Raw genomic sequence first — 13,177 nt, forward strand, 5'->3', positions numbered from 1 at the left:
CGAGCGAGTTAACATGGCGCGTGCGCTCGCTGTCTCGAGCTGGGTCAAAAACAACAACAACAACAACAACAACAATAACATCAGCAACATCAGCAGCAACATCATCAGCACCGGGATACATGGCATTTAACCGACACCGCGCACAGAAACAGCTCCTTATGTGCTCATTTACCGCACACTAGTGAATCTAGGTAAGGAAGAAAAGTAAATAAACCTGTTAGCAAGAGGTGTAGCGTTTGTCCATATAAAAACACAAAAGCTGCGAGCAAGTACATACAATGTGATTTTAAATGTGGCTTTAAAAAGACATAACACCATTCTGGATGTTTGCATCATTGCAAGGTTACATGCATAGATATGTTTATCCACAACAGGAAATATTCTGAGCAGGCAGAAATAATCCGAATATTACATTAAAGCGATCACACATAGTAAGTGACTTTTGTGTAAGGTTGTATGTCGGTAGTTTAGTGTTTGTTCGGGCCTACGAGTCAATAGACTTGCAGTTGGGACCAGGTGAACGGATGCACATTTCCACAGAAACCAAAACTCATCAGTGCACCGAAACTAATACCCAGTTTACACTATTCACTGCTTATCTTTATTTGCCAAGGCGATGTCTAATTTAAATGCTATGTCTGCTTCCTTAATATTGCCAAGTTTATGATATGTAATTAGTGTTATTTACATGACAGATCTTGGGTGGTAATGAGTTACCTGGCAAATACTGCAGAAATGTCATATCCACTTTGATATTATGTTCTAATGCAGGCTATGTTTGGAATAGCATATGACCTACTTTATACTATTCTCAGTATACTATTTCTGCTGTATAAAGTATGTATTATTTGCACAGTATGTAATTTTGATGTATGCATATAATACTTGGATGAACTTAATTTCCAGTGTAGACTAATGAATGAACCAGAAGGAATATTAGCTGTGATTTTTAAACATATAAATTGATTAGAACAATAGAAAGTGACCGTATGCTGCTTGCTTAATTAACCCTTGTGCGACCTTCGGGACATTTTTGTAGTGAAAATGTTCACTGACCGCTGATCTCCTGTGCATGCTCATGATAGGGCACGAGAGCAACAGTTCATGAAGCCCCCTCGCGACATTGGGGCGTTCAAGCAAAAACTTGTTTTGTTTATCTAAGAAAAAGGTCCGCCACAGCGATGGTGACAACAGAACACAACACAGCTGCACACAAAACAGAGAACAGAAGTTACTAAACGTGTCTGAAGAGTTTGAGGTCAAAGAATTGATGCATTTCTATGCCCAGCCTTATTTTTTTGAACGGAGTACTTGGAAATCAAACAGAAACATAGAGGAGGCTACAGGCAGCCACAGTCACACTGTGTCCTAATAAAAGGTATATTTTCTATGGTAATCAGAGTTTTTGTCCTAACCTGACAGCAAACGACACATGATAAAAGGTATATTTTTTATGGTTTTTGTCTAACCAGCAGTGACGAACAACAGTACACTCTGTCGATCGCTTGTTTTCAGTTTTCGACATCGAGCCAGGTAACTCTGTCCGCTATGAACCGGTCCAAAAACTTTCCAAAAAATAAGGCTGGGCATAGAAATGCATCAATTCTTCAACTACAAACTCTTCAGACATGTTTAGCAAGTTATGTTCTCTGTTTTGTATGCAGCTGTGTTGTGTTCTGTTGTCGCTATTGCTGTGGCGGACCTGTTTTTAGATAAACAAGTTTTTGCTTGAACGTCCCAATATAGCGAGGGCGCTGCGTGAACTGTTGCTCTCGTGCCCTATTATAAACGCACGCAGGAGATCAACGGTCGGTCAACAGTTTCACTAAATAATACATTCGATTTCAGTTTGTTTCTCACCAAACCTTATCGTAGGTAGTGTTGTCAAAAGTACCGGTACTTCGGTACCTAATCGGTACTAAAATAAAAAAGATGCAAATCGATGTAACGATACCAGTGATTCTACAGTACCGGTAGTACAGAGCTCCGACTTAATTCAGTACCCGCACACTGTCTGACTGACACACGACTGCTTTCAAATGCTCACACGCTTATTTGAGTGTGTGCTCCGTTACTCCTTTTACTCTGAAATGGACAATTAATCAAATTAAAATATGTCCTAGTGTGATTAATAAACCACAAAATGTTGCAATCTTAGTCTGTTGAGCTGCGTGAGCTTTAAATAAATGTGTGAAGAAGTCCGCTCATACACTGGAAACTCCACAGACTATGAGAATCATTCTTGTTGTATGAGATGACAGAGCAGAGCACTAATCCACTCTGAAGTGTTATTTTTATATAATTTATATAATTAAATCACAGCATTTGCGCTTTAACGATCACACTGAGCAGTGTAGCGAACTGTTTATCCGGAGAAGTTAAACTGCCGTCAAAAGTTCACGTCAAAATAAAAGATAAACGCCTGAAATTGAAGACATTTTAATAGAAATATATTATAACTGTATAGTCAAATGTAAACCTCACTGTAGAAATAATAATAGTAAATAATGATTAATGAATAATGATTATAATAATAATACAAATTAAGCAATATATCACAAGCAAGAGTGCTTTTGTACTGAATAAAAGTTTGTTAAAAATCCAATCGTATGTTGATAATAATTGTTCTATTTTTTACTTGTTAAAAGTTTATTAAAAGTTTAAGGAGCATTTATTGATTAGACACCATTTATATAATGAAATTAAATTAAACTTTAAAACATGCTGGAATTCTGGAAAAATAATTAAAAAAATAAGGAAAAAAGGATTTGGTGAAAAAATAACAGATTTCCGTAGGGCCCTACTTAAAAACAAACAAGTGCTAGAAACACTTGAAGGAAACATGCATTTCTTTTCATTTATTATTTACATTGAAATTTAACTTTAGGCTTAACGGGTGTGTTCAAGAGCACATTATCATATTAGCAAATTTTTTCTTTGGTATCGAGAACCGTGAAATTTCACAATTTCTCCCTTTGTGTTAAGAAAAAGAAAGAAAGTCATATAGGGTTATAACAACACAGGAGTGAGTAAACAGTGACTGAATTTTCATTTTTGGGCGAACTAATCTCTTTAAGGAATGTAGACTTGACCTGTTTTGTTCAAATAACTTACATATAATTAATTTAACTTGTTTTTTTTTTTTTTACTTGCACTTTTTTACTTTTTTACTTACTTTACTCTGCATACTTTATGTGAGTGATGCTGAGTTAAATAACACAGATTTTAATTGATTCAGCATATGTTTTTGAGTTGATTTCGCAAATACGCTTGTTAATTTCACTGAAGCATATGAACTGATTCAATGAGAATTTACTAAAACAAGCTCAGATTATTTGATTGAACTCAATAGAATGAAAGACATCATTAAAATATCTACCTATCCCAAAACATTTACATAATGGAGGTATTTATGTTCATTGTATGTACCTAATTAATTTGGGTAAAACAGCATCAGGGATAATGGTGTGTAAACTCCCATTGATTTGTCTCTTGCAGGCTTCAGTGAACAACATCTGATAGAACGTTTTAGTCCAAAAGTGTGCACATTTACAGACATATTGATGGATTCTCCTTTGCTCATTTAAAATGTTCAATATTTTCAAAGCAGTCTCTTGTATTTTTATATGTTTATCGCAGCTGTAATTTGCTCCACGCTGCATATTCTATAAATAAAATATAAATAATATGCTTTCTGCCTCTTTCTTTGAATAGAACCATGAGATCAGTAAAAGAAGCTGTTTTAACCACTAACAGCTGTGATGATAATTTAAAATGATATACTGTATATGCAGTAGATAAAGTGTAATTTGTAATTCTGTGTTCTAAACTAAATGCCATAAGTGATCATAATATGCACTGTTACCGTCTGTAATTGTATTTTATGCTGAAGTTTGTTAAAAGAATCCACATAAGTTCATAAAAAAGGTTTTGTTCCTCGCTTGCTCGCTCACAGACACACACGCAACTTTTCTACTCAAATAAGTGAACCATGAATGGATATTTAACCATAGTGTATTCTTCTGTTATTAAGTCACCTGAAATGTCCTAAAATGCTATATCATACCTTTAGAGGGAGAGGAGGGGGGATTCCCAATTCCCAATTCCCAATGCGCTCTAGGTCCTCGTGGCGGCAAAGTGACTCGCCTCAGTCAGGGTGTTGGAGGACGAATCTCAGTTGCCTCCACGTCTGAGACCGTCAATCCTCGCATCTTATCACGTGGCGCGTTACCGCAGAGACCTAGCGCATGTGGAGGTTTCACGCTGTTCTCCGCGGCATCCACGTACAACTCACCACGTGACCCACCGCCCCTCCGTGAGCAAGAACCACATTATAGCGGCCTCGAGGAGGTTACCCCAACGTGACTCTACCGACCCTAGCAACCGGGCCAATTGGTTAATTAGGAAGCCTGACTAGAGTCACTCAGCACGCCCTGGATTCGAACTTGCGACTCCAGGTTTGGTAGTTAGCGTCTTTACTTGCTTTTCTTTTTAAAGAATGTCTGCAGCTATGTTGGTAACAAATGACATTTACATTGTAAATGTACAAATGTGCATAAATGCACATTCATGCATTTGGCAGACGCTTTTATCCAAAGCGACTTACAGTGCCCTTATTACAGGGACAATCCCCCTGGAGCAACCTGGAGTTAAGTGCCTTGCTCAAGGACACAATAGTGGTGGCTGTGGGGATTGAACCAACAACCCTTTGCTTACCAGTTCAGTGCTTTAGTCCACTACGCCACCACCACTCCATTATTGATTACATTATGATTGACATTATCGATGCCTTGGACAGAAAACAGCACTGTGCTGCCCTATTTGTTGATCTGTCAAAGGCATTTGATTCTGTTGACCATGAGCTGCTGTTAGGGAGACTCAGTGATGTCGGGTTGGGTGACCAAGGCTATAGAGTGGTTTAAGAACTACCTTGCAGATAGAACCCAGTGTGTATACACAGATGGACATAAGTCAAGCTTTTTGGAAATCTCTAAGGGAGTCCCCCAAGGTTCAATTTTAGCCCCTGTGTTATTTTCTATTTTTATAAACAACATTGGGAGGGACATGTCCACAGCTAAAATGGATCTTTATGCAGACGATACGATAGTCAACTCGGTTGCCTTTTCTCTGAACCAGGCTGTTGTTGAGCTTCAGCTTGCTTTTCAAAAGCTGCACGTCTCATGGTACTTAATGCTAAGAAAACCAAACTTATGATCTTTTCTAGAGCCTTCTCCCAGACCTCAGATATTGTTGGCATATATACTTCAGGAGGGGACTCAATTGAAAAAGTATCATCTTATAAGTACTTGGGTATCTGGGTGGACGATAGGCTCTCTTTTAGAGTGCATATTGAACACCTAGTGAAGAAGCTGAAGGTTAGGCTGGGTTTTTATTATCGAAATAGGGCCTGCCTTAATTTAGCAACTAGGAAAAAGCTTGTACAGGCTACATTCTTAAGTGTTCTAGATTATGGAGATATTATTTACATGCATGCTGCTCCCTCTATACTTCGCCGTCTAGACTCTGTGTATCATTGTTCTCTTTGTTTTATAAGCAGTTCATTGTCTAGTACACATCATTGTGTACTTTATAATTTGGTCTTTTGTCCTTCATTAAGCTTAAGGAGACAGCATCACGGGTATTTTTTAATTTTATTTATAAAGCCATGCAGGGAAAACTACCTCCTTATTTGTGCAATCTTCTGTCACTCATCAATAGCTGTTATGATTCTCGCTCCTCTAGATGGCTACTCTACAGGGTACCCAGGATTTGCTCTGATCTTGGTAAAACAGCTTTTTCTTATTTTGCGCCTTGGTCATGGAATTCCCTCCAGAAAACATTACAACTTAATCACTTTGTTACCTTGGATGAATTCAAATCTTTGATAAAAAATTGTATGACTGAAGAGTGCAATTGCTATGCATAAGCTGGATTCTGTAACTGTAGTCCATTGTTTTCATTGATGTGTCTTATTTTTGTCTTATGTCTGTTTTTGTTGTGTTGATCTTATAACTTTTTTACCTTGTATGGTGTGCTTTTTTGGCCAGGTCTCCCTCGGAAAAGAGATTTAATCTCAAGGGACTTCTTGGTTAAATAAAGGTTAATAATAAAGTCAGAAGATTTCCTTTAAAGGAATATTCCGGGTTCAGTACAAATTAAGCTTGATCGACAGCATTTGTGGCATAATATTGATTAAGGGGGCACATTTTTGAATGTTAAAATACTTATTGTTTCAAAAGTATAGCCACAAGACAAACAGTATGTGTGTTAATGTGATTTTAGTGTGATAAAATCACTTACTAACCTTTTCTGTGTAAAGTTATGTCCAATTTTACAACTTAATTGCTATCAGACGATGTAATGTCAACAAACCCTAAAAAGACCTTAAAAACGACGATTTAAAGAACTTTACAGCTCAAATAAAACAAGAGTTTTGACAGAAGAATAAATGTAAGTGCTTTTATGTAAGGGATAATCCACGGCTAGGTGTGCGTTAAACAGTTGCAACAAAATGCACAACTAGCTAGTGGCTATAGGCGTCACTTCAGCACAGCAACAACATACACAACACATTACAGTTTAAATCATCATGCATCGCCTTGCTGGACAGGGATAGATGCATTTAATAGGTCCTGATTTCCATCTTTCACCCTCTGTGCAAAACAAGCTGAATTCCATTATATTAGCTATGCTGATGAAAGTGGTTAGGAAATATTTGCAATTGCTATAGCTCACTGTGCTTGCTCTGTAATGTTATGTTGTTAGGGTTACAAACAGTGCATTAATATCGAACGGTGATTAAAACTACCTGTGCATTCAACGGTTTTAACTGCAGGCATTCCAGCTAATCAGAATCGAGTATTCTAACAGACCATGGTATAAAAAATAATAAATAATTTTATTCATATTTCTGGCTTTAAACCCGCCAAAAATTGGCCCCATTCACTTCCATTGTAAGTGCCTCACTGTAACCTCGATTTTTATTTTATTTTTTAAAGAAAAGAAGGGATGAGTCGAACTTATTTTTTGTGGTAATCAACATTATACCACAAATGCTGTCGATTGAACTTTACTTGTATTGATCCTTTAACTGTTCTCTTGGCCATTTTTGAACGTGAAGGGGGACATGTCCACCTATAGCTAAACTTCAACATTTTTGCTGGTGTTTTATGAAGTTTAATGAAAAATTACAATATTTCATTTGCACGATTAGTGCTAAGTAATACATGACACCATTGATCTAAAAGGGATGGTAAGGGGGGATTGAAAGTTTTACAAGAGGATTGCTTTTTTGTCTTTCAACAAAAACAACTCAAATGTGCAATGCAAATTTTGCCGTCAGCACAGTCCACACGTAGCCCAGTTTTTCTAGACATGTTGACTGCGTCTGAAAACTTTAAAGGCTCAGGTGTACTTCGGTTGAGCGCTCAGCCTTTCAAAGTGTGCTCTTTTAACCGTAAACACATACAGATGCGTTCAATGCATGCACATTGCTTTATGCTCTTTAATACAGACAATGACGGGCACGTGCGGCGACGATGTGCACAGACGAGGATTCTTCACATGTCTAGAAAAACTAGGCTGCTTATGGACTGCGCTGATGACGAAAGTACGCGAAACGTGAAGCCTTAATCTCGGGGGTACTTTGTTTTTCCTCGTGCTGTTCTGTCTCGCACATGTTCGAGTGCTCAGCCTTTTAAAGTATACTCATTGACTGCAAGTGCGTGTTTGACGCATGTGGACTACAACTGCTTTCTGATACTTTTTAGTAGGGATGTTCACGAGTAAACGAGTACTTGTTCTGCACCAGCTACTCAAGTATAAAAATTACTAGTCGAATATCGCAAATTAATACTACACAATTTCTCGAAAATTCCCATCTCTACTTTTTAGTACAGTCAACAGAAGGTGCATGCACACAGTTGAGGACTCGTTTCGGTACGTCGCGGGCATTGTGTATGGCTGTTTTCATAGACACATGGACAGTCCGCGTGTACTGTGTTGATGACAATTTGTGTCACACACACTGAATGCGAGATGTAACGGCACACCACACGAGGAAATTGCAGTGTACTTCGGACTTTTCAAAATCGGGCAAGGGTTATTATAGTTTTTATATTTTAATTGCATTTTTATTTATATTATATTTTCAATTTTTCATTACAGTTTAGTTTTCATACTGCTAGTTTTAGTTTAGTTTTCAATTTCTCAGAGTTTCCTAGTTTCAGTTTGGTTTTTGTTTTAGAATTTATGGCTCCCAAATCTACTGGTATCAAGCATTTACTGGTATCATTTAAATATGTCTAATGTCATTACATTTCTGTGTTACCTTGTCTAGGGGCATTTTCAAGTTGAATTAAGGTGGATTGTAATTGTTTCAAATTTTATAGTAAAAAAGTATCAAAAGCTAAATTTGGTTCAAGGTCATTTTTTTTATTTTATTTTAGTTAGTTTTGGAGTTATGAAAAAGTAGTTGTTTAGTTTAAATTTTTCTCCCAATCAACTTTAATTCAGTTAATGAAAATGTTAATGAAATTAACACTAAATCACATTGGTAGAATTTCAGTCAGACTATGTTAAAACAACATTTAAAAAAGACATCATTTTTGTAATATGTAGTATGTTTACTGTACACAGTATGGGAATCTGAATGCATAGAATACCTTGTTGACCTTCTACATTTTCTTAACGATGAGTAATAGTATACAATTGATCTCAGTGTACAGAATACTGGATCCCACAATACAATGTGAGTGATATGACATTTTGACCATTTTCAGCTTTCACCCTCCAAAGAGAAACTTTCCATGGATAAACATTATCGAAATATCCTATCTCTGATTCTGTCCTGTTTCCTCTCCAGGTATCTTCAACCAAAAGCCCTTTGGGCCTTTTTTCAATCTTGTTTGGAGAGAAGTGGAGTGGCATGGAGGACCCTAAGAGCCCCATGAAGGTGGTTAAACCTTCCCGCTCAAGTAGGGGCAACACTTCGTCCTCCAAACCACAGAGGGAGAACCCAAAAACCCCAAGCCGAAGCAAGGACACCATTCCCCGGGTGAAAGAAGATGTGAAGCAGGGCAGTCATAGCAGCGGCCGGACCCGCACCGGCAGCCCTCAGGAGCAGGGGAAGGGTAAAGCCCGCAGGTTGACTGGCAGAACCAACTCTGGGGAGAGGGGGAAAGGAAAGACCGAAGCCCGTCAGCAAGCCCTGGAGAGCAAAACTCCAGGCCGAGGCAGCGGGCCGGGCAAGGACGCAGGATCAACACCACTGCCCAGCACACGCCAGGATACCTCAATGCAGAACAGCATCATCACAGCTGAAGACAAGACACCTGGTAAGAAAATACAGACAGACTCTTTAGTTTTTATTAGTGAATAATCAATCATCCAGGGCTATTTATGTGCCAATGTTTTGGGGGCCTGGGTAGCTCAGCGAGTATTGACGCTGACTACCACCCCTGGAGTCGTGAGTTCAAATCCAGGGTGTGCTGAGTGACTCAGCCAGGTCTCCTAAGCAAACAAATTGGTCCGGTTGCTAGGGAGGGTAGAGTCACATGGGGTAACCTCCTTGTGGTCGCGATTAGTGGTTCTTGCTCTTAATGGGGCGCGTGGTAAGTTGCGGGTGGATCGTGGTGAGTAGCGTGAGCCTCCACATGCTGTGAGTCTCCAGGGTGTCATGCACAATGAGCCACGTGATAAGATGCCGGATTGACTGGCAACTGAGACTTGTCCTCCGCCACCCGGATTGAGGTGAGTAACCGCGCCACCACGAGGACCTACTAAGTAGTGTGAACTGGGCATTCCAAATTGGGAGAAAAGGGTATATATATATATATATATATATATATATATATATATATATATATATATATATATATATATATATATAAAATTGCCAATGTTTTGCCATTTTTTATTCATCAACATAGAGTATCTTGTGTCAATGTCACAAACTTGCTTACATTTGATTAGTGACATGATAGTAGTACAGAATCTTACATATTTATTATTTTACATCTTAAAGTTTTAAAGATAATGTTTCAAATCCTTAAACTTTGTTAATTTCCAGGTTTAAATTCAATTCTGAATTCCAGATTTTCAATGTAGACTATTGAACCGTACTGTAAATACATTTGAAAAACCGTATTGGTTGACAAATAGTTTTTATATTTTAATATATTTAGGTCTATAAAATATTTGTAAAAAGAATCCTTGTGTCTTTATCAATACAGTTTTGTGGATTTTATATATAAATATATATACACAAATCAGCCACAACATTAAAACCACTTGCCTAATATTGTGTAGGTTCCCCTCATGCCACCAAAATAGCGCCAAACCGCATCTCAGAATAGCATTATGATATTATATTCTTCTCACCACAATTGTACAAAGCGGTTATCTGAGTTACCGTAGACTTTGTCAGTTTGAACCAGTCTGGCCATTCAACCAACCCTTCTGGCACCAACAATCATCCATGCAATTTTCTAATCAGCCAATCGTGTGGCAGCAATGCAGTGCATAAAATCATGTATATATGGGTCAGGAGCTTCAGTTAATGTTCACATCAACCATCAGAATGGGGAAAAAATTTGGACCATGGCATGATTGTTGGTGCCAGATGGGCTGGTTTGAGTATTTCTGTAACTGCTGATCTCCTGGGATTTTCACGCACAACAGTCTCTAGAATTTACTCAGAATGGTGCCAAAAAACAAAAAACATCCAGTGAGCGGCAGTTCTGTGGACAGAAATGCCTTGTTGATGAGAGAGGTCAACGGAGAATGACCAGACTGGCTCAAACTGACAAAGTCTATGGAAACTCAGATAACCGCTCTGTACAATTGTGGTGAGAAGAATATCATCTCAGAATGCTATTCTGAGATGTGGGTTGGTGCTGTTTTGGCAACAGGAGGGGGACATACACAATATTAGGCAGGTGGTTTTAATGTTGTGGCTGATCAGTGTGTGTGTATATATATATATATATATATATATATATATATATATATATATATATATATATTGATTTTTAAATGTATTTCCAAAAAATAAATTAATGCAAACTTTTGCATGGTTTGCACTTATATATTTTAATGGTTGGGATGTATGGTGTCTGTTTCTTTAAATCACAGGTGTGGAGGCAGGTAGACAAAGAGGCAAGCTTGGAGCAGAGGTCACAGAGGTCATGGAGGTGGGAAACTTGACCTCTGACCAGCAGTTGGGACTCAAACAGGCTGAGGAGAGACTGCAGAGGGATTACATACACCGGCTGCTCAAGGTATCACATAACTATTGCATTTAAACAATACTAGAGTCTCGTCAAAATAGTGTAATTGGAAGTAATGTGAAGTCCTAAAAATACTATGAATTTCGTTTGGAAAAGTCGCAGTTGATGTTTGTCATTCTGACTAAAAAACCTAAAAAGATTTGAGTTGCATATGGTGAAAAAAATCTGATTTGGCGAGTTATCCAGCTTTATAAGTTTTGTCGTGCCCAACTCTCATTTGTTTAGTTGTTTGAAGTCTGAACAGCAACAGATATGTAAATGTGATTAGGTACAACAAATATATTTTTTTCAGTAATTTAAGATGTGATGTGACGTATCTACAGCAGTATTGTTTATCTGTATCAAGATTTTTTCTATTATAATATGGAGGGCTTTAGGTAATCTGTCATGTTTACAGTGTTGTTTTCAAGTTTGTGACGGGACACTTTTAATGTACTTTTTCAGGCTTTACTGTTGTACTGAAACAGTTTTTTTTTGCCATGTTCAAGTTTCACTTTGTGCCAATTTTCTTTTTTTTTAATTAAATAAAAAAATGTATTTCAGCTTTCACTTTATTTCAACTGCTTGCATATGATTTTAGGTGTAACTCAAACTTTGATCAAAAAACTTGCATGAGTGGCAATGTAAATCAGATTGTTTTACATGCAATAATTGCATGTTCACTCAAAGGATGATTTCGCTTTTGAATGAAGATTAATAGTAGGTCGTTAATGATATCTGAATCAAACTAAACTCTGTCAATGAGCCATTAAGGGTCTCTTGATTTCTCTGCCATTTGCATGTCTTTACACACGTATCTGTGAACAGATCTCACTCATTGTGATTGGTTTCTCCATCTCTGTGTATTCCCACAGCAATCTCCTGAGTACCCAAATTTCCAGTATTTATGCAAACTGTGTTCAGTCCATGTGGAGAACATCCAGGGTGCACACAAGCACATTAAAGAGAAACGCCACAAGAAGAACATCATGGTGAGCGACACTTTTAACTTCCAGTGTTGTATAGAAAGCCCAGCATTTTTTTGGGCAATTATGCATTTATATTGCAAAAAGTCTGTGCAGTTAGGCAACTCACTAGGGCTATTATGGAATTGCATATTACCATACTAACTATAGCTGCAGTATGTAATATATATATATTATATATACATACACCGATCAGCCACAACATGTGTAGGTCCCCCTCATAACACCAAAACAGCGCCAACCTGCATCTCAGAATAGCATTAGATAATAGCTGAGATTCTATTCTTCTCAACACAATTGTACAGAGCGGTTATCTGAGTTACTGTAGACTTTGTCAGTTCAAACCAGTCTGGCCATTCTCTGTTGACCTCTCTCATCAACAAGGTGTTTCCATCTGCAGAAATGCTGCTCACTGGATGTTTTTTGTTTTTTGCACCATTCTGTGTAAATTCTAGAGACTGTTGTGTATGAAAATCCCAGGACATCAGCAGTTACAGAAATACTCAAACCAGCCCACCTGGCACCAACAATCATCCATGCGATTATCTAATTAGCCAATCATGTGGCAGCAGTGCAGTGCATAAAATCAGTATACAGCAGCGCTACTCAACAGTATACAACACCGCATGCGGCCCTCGAGCGATCCTTTGTGGCCCGAGTTATGATATCATCATCAGAAATATATTTATCTGCAGCCTGTCAAATCTGTATAAATTGTGATGGGTCCATTTTCATGAGGATTTATGCTAGTTCTCTACATTGCTGAATCTTGTTACGGAGGGAATTCAACTGCAAGAGTATGTTAAAAAAAAAAGCAAATAATGTCCGAGCATGGCTGATGTTATGAGAGCGGCGGTCGGACTGCGTGCATGTTCATACTGTCAATCAAACATGCGTGCTCGTAATCTCAGTTCAACACGGCGC

General features: G+C 38.0%; 1 protein-coding gene across 1 annotated transcript in view; it reads left to right on the forward strand.

Annotated features, from left to right (window-relative positions):
* LOC127420536 (terminal uridylyltransferase 4-like) overlaps positions 1-13,177 on the forward strand; it is a 49,020-nt gene continuing 35,843 nt past the window's right edge. The window contains exons 1-4 of the mRNA XM_051662900.1: positions 1-191; positions 8,864-9,335; positions 11,134-11,279; positions 12,143-12,259. Of these exons, the coding sequence (XP_051518860.1) occupies positions 8,927-9,335; positions 11,134-11,279; positions 12,143-12,259 (672 nt within the window). The 5' untranslated portion in view covers positions 1-191; positions 8,864-8,926. The remainder of the gene's footprint in view (positions 192-8,863; positions 9,336-11,133; positions 11,280-12,142; positions 12,260-13,177) is intronic.

Source organism: Myxocyprinus asiaticus, chromosome 29 (assembly GCF_019703515.2).
Source record: "Myxocyprinus asiaticus isolate MX2 ecotype Aquarium Trade chromosome 29, UBuf_Myxa_2, whole genome shotgun sequence".
Lineage (NCBI taxonomy): Eukaryota > Metazoa > Chordata > Actinopteri > Cypriniformes > Catostomidae > Myxocyprinus > Myxocyprinus asiaticus.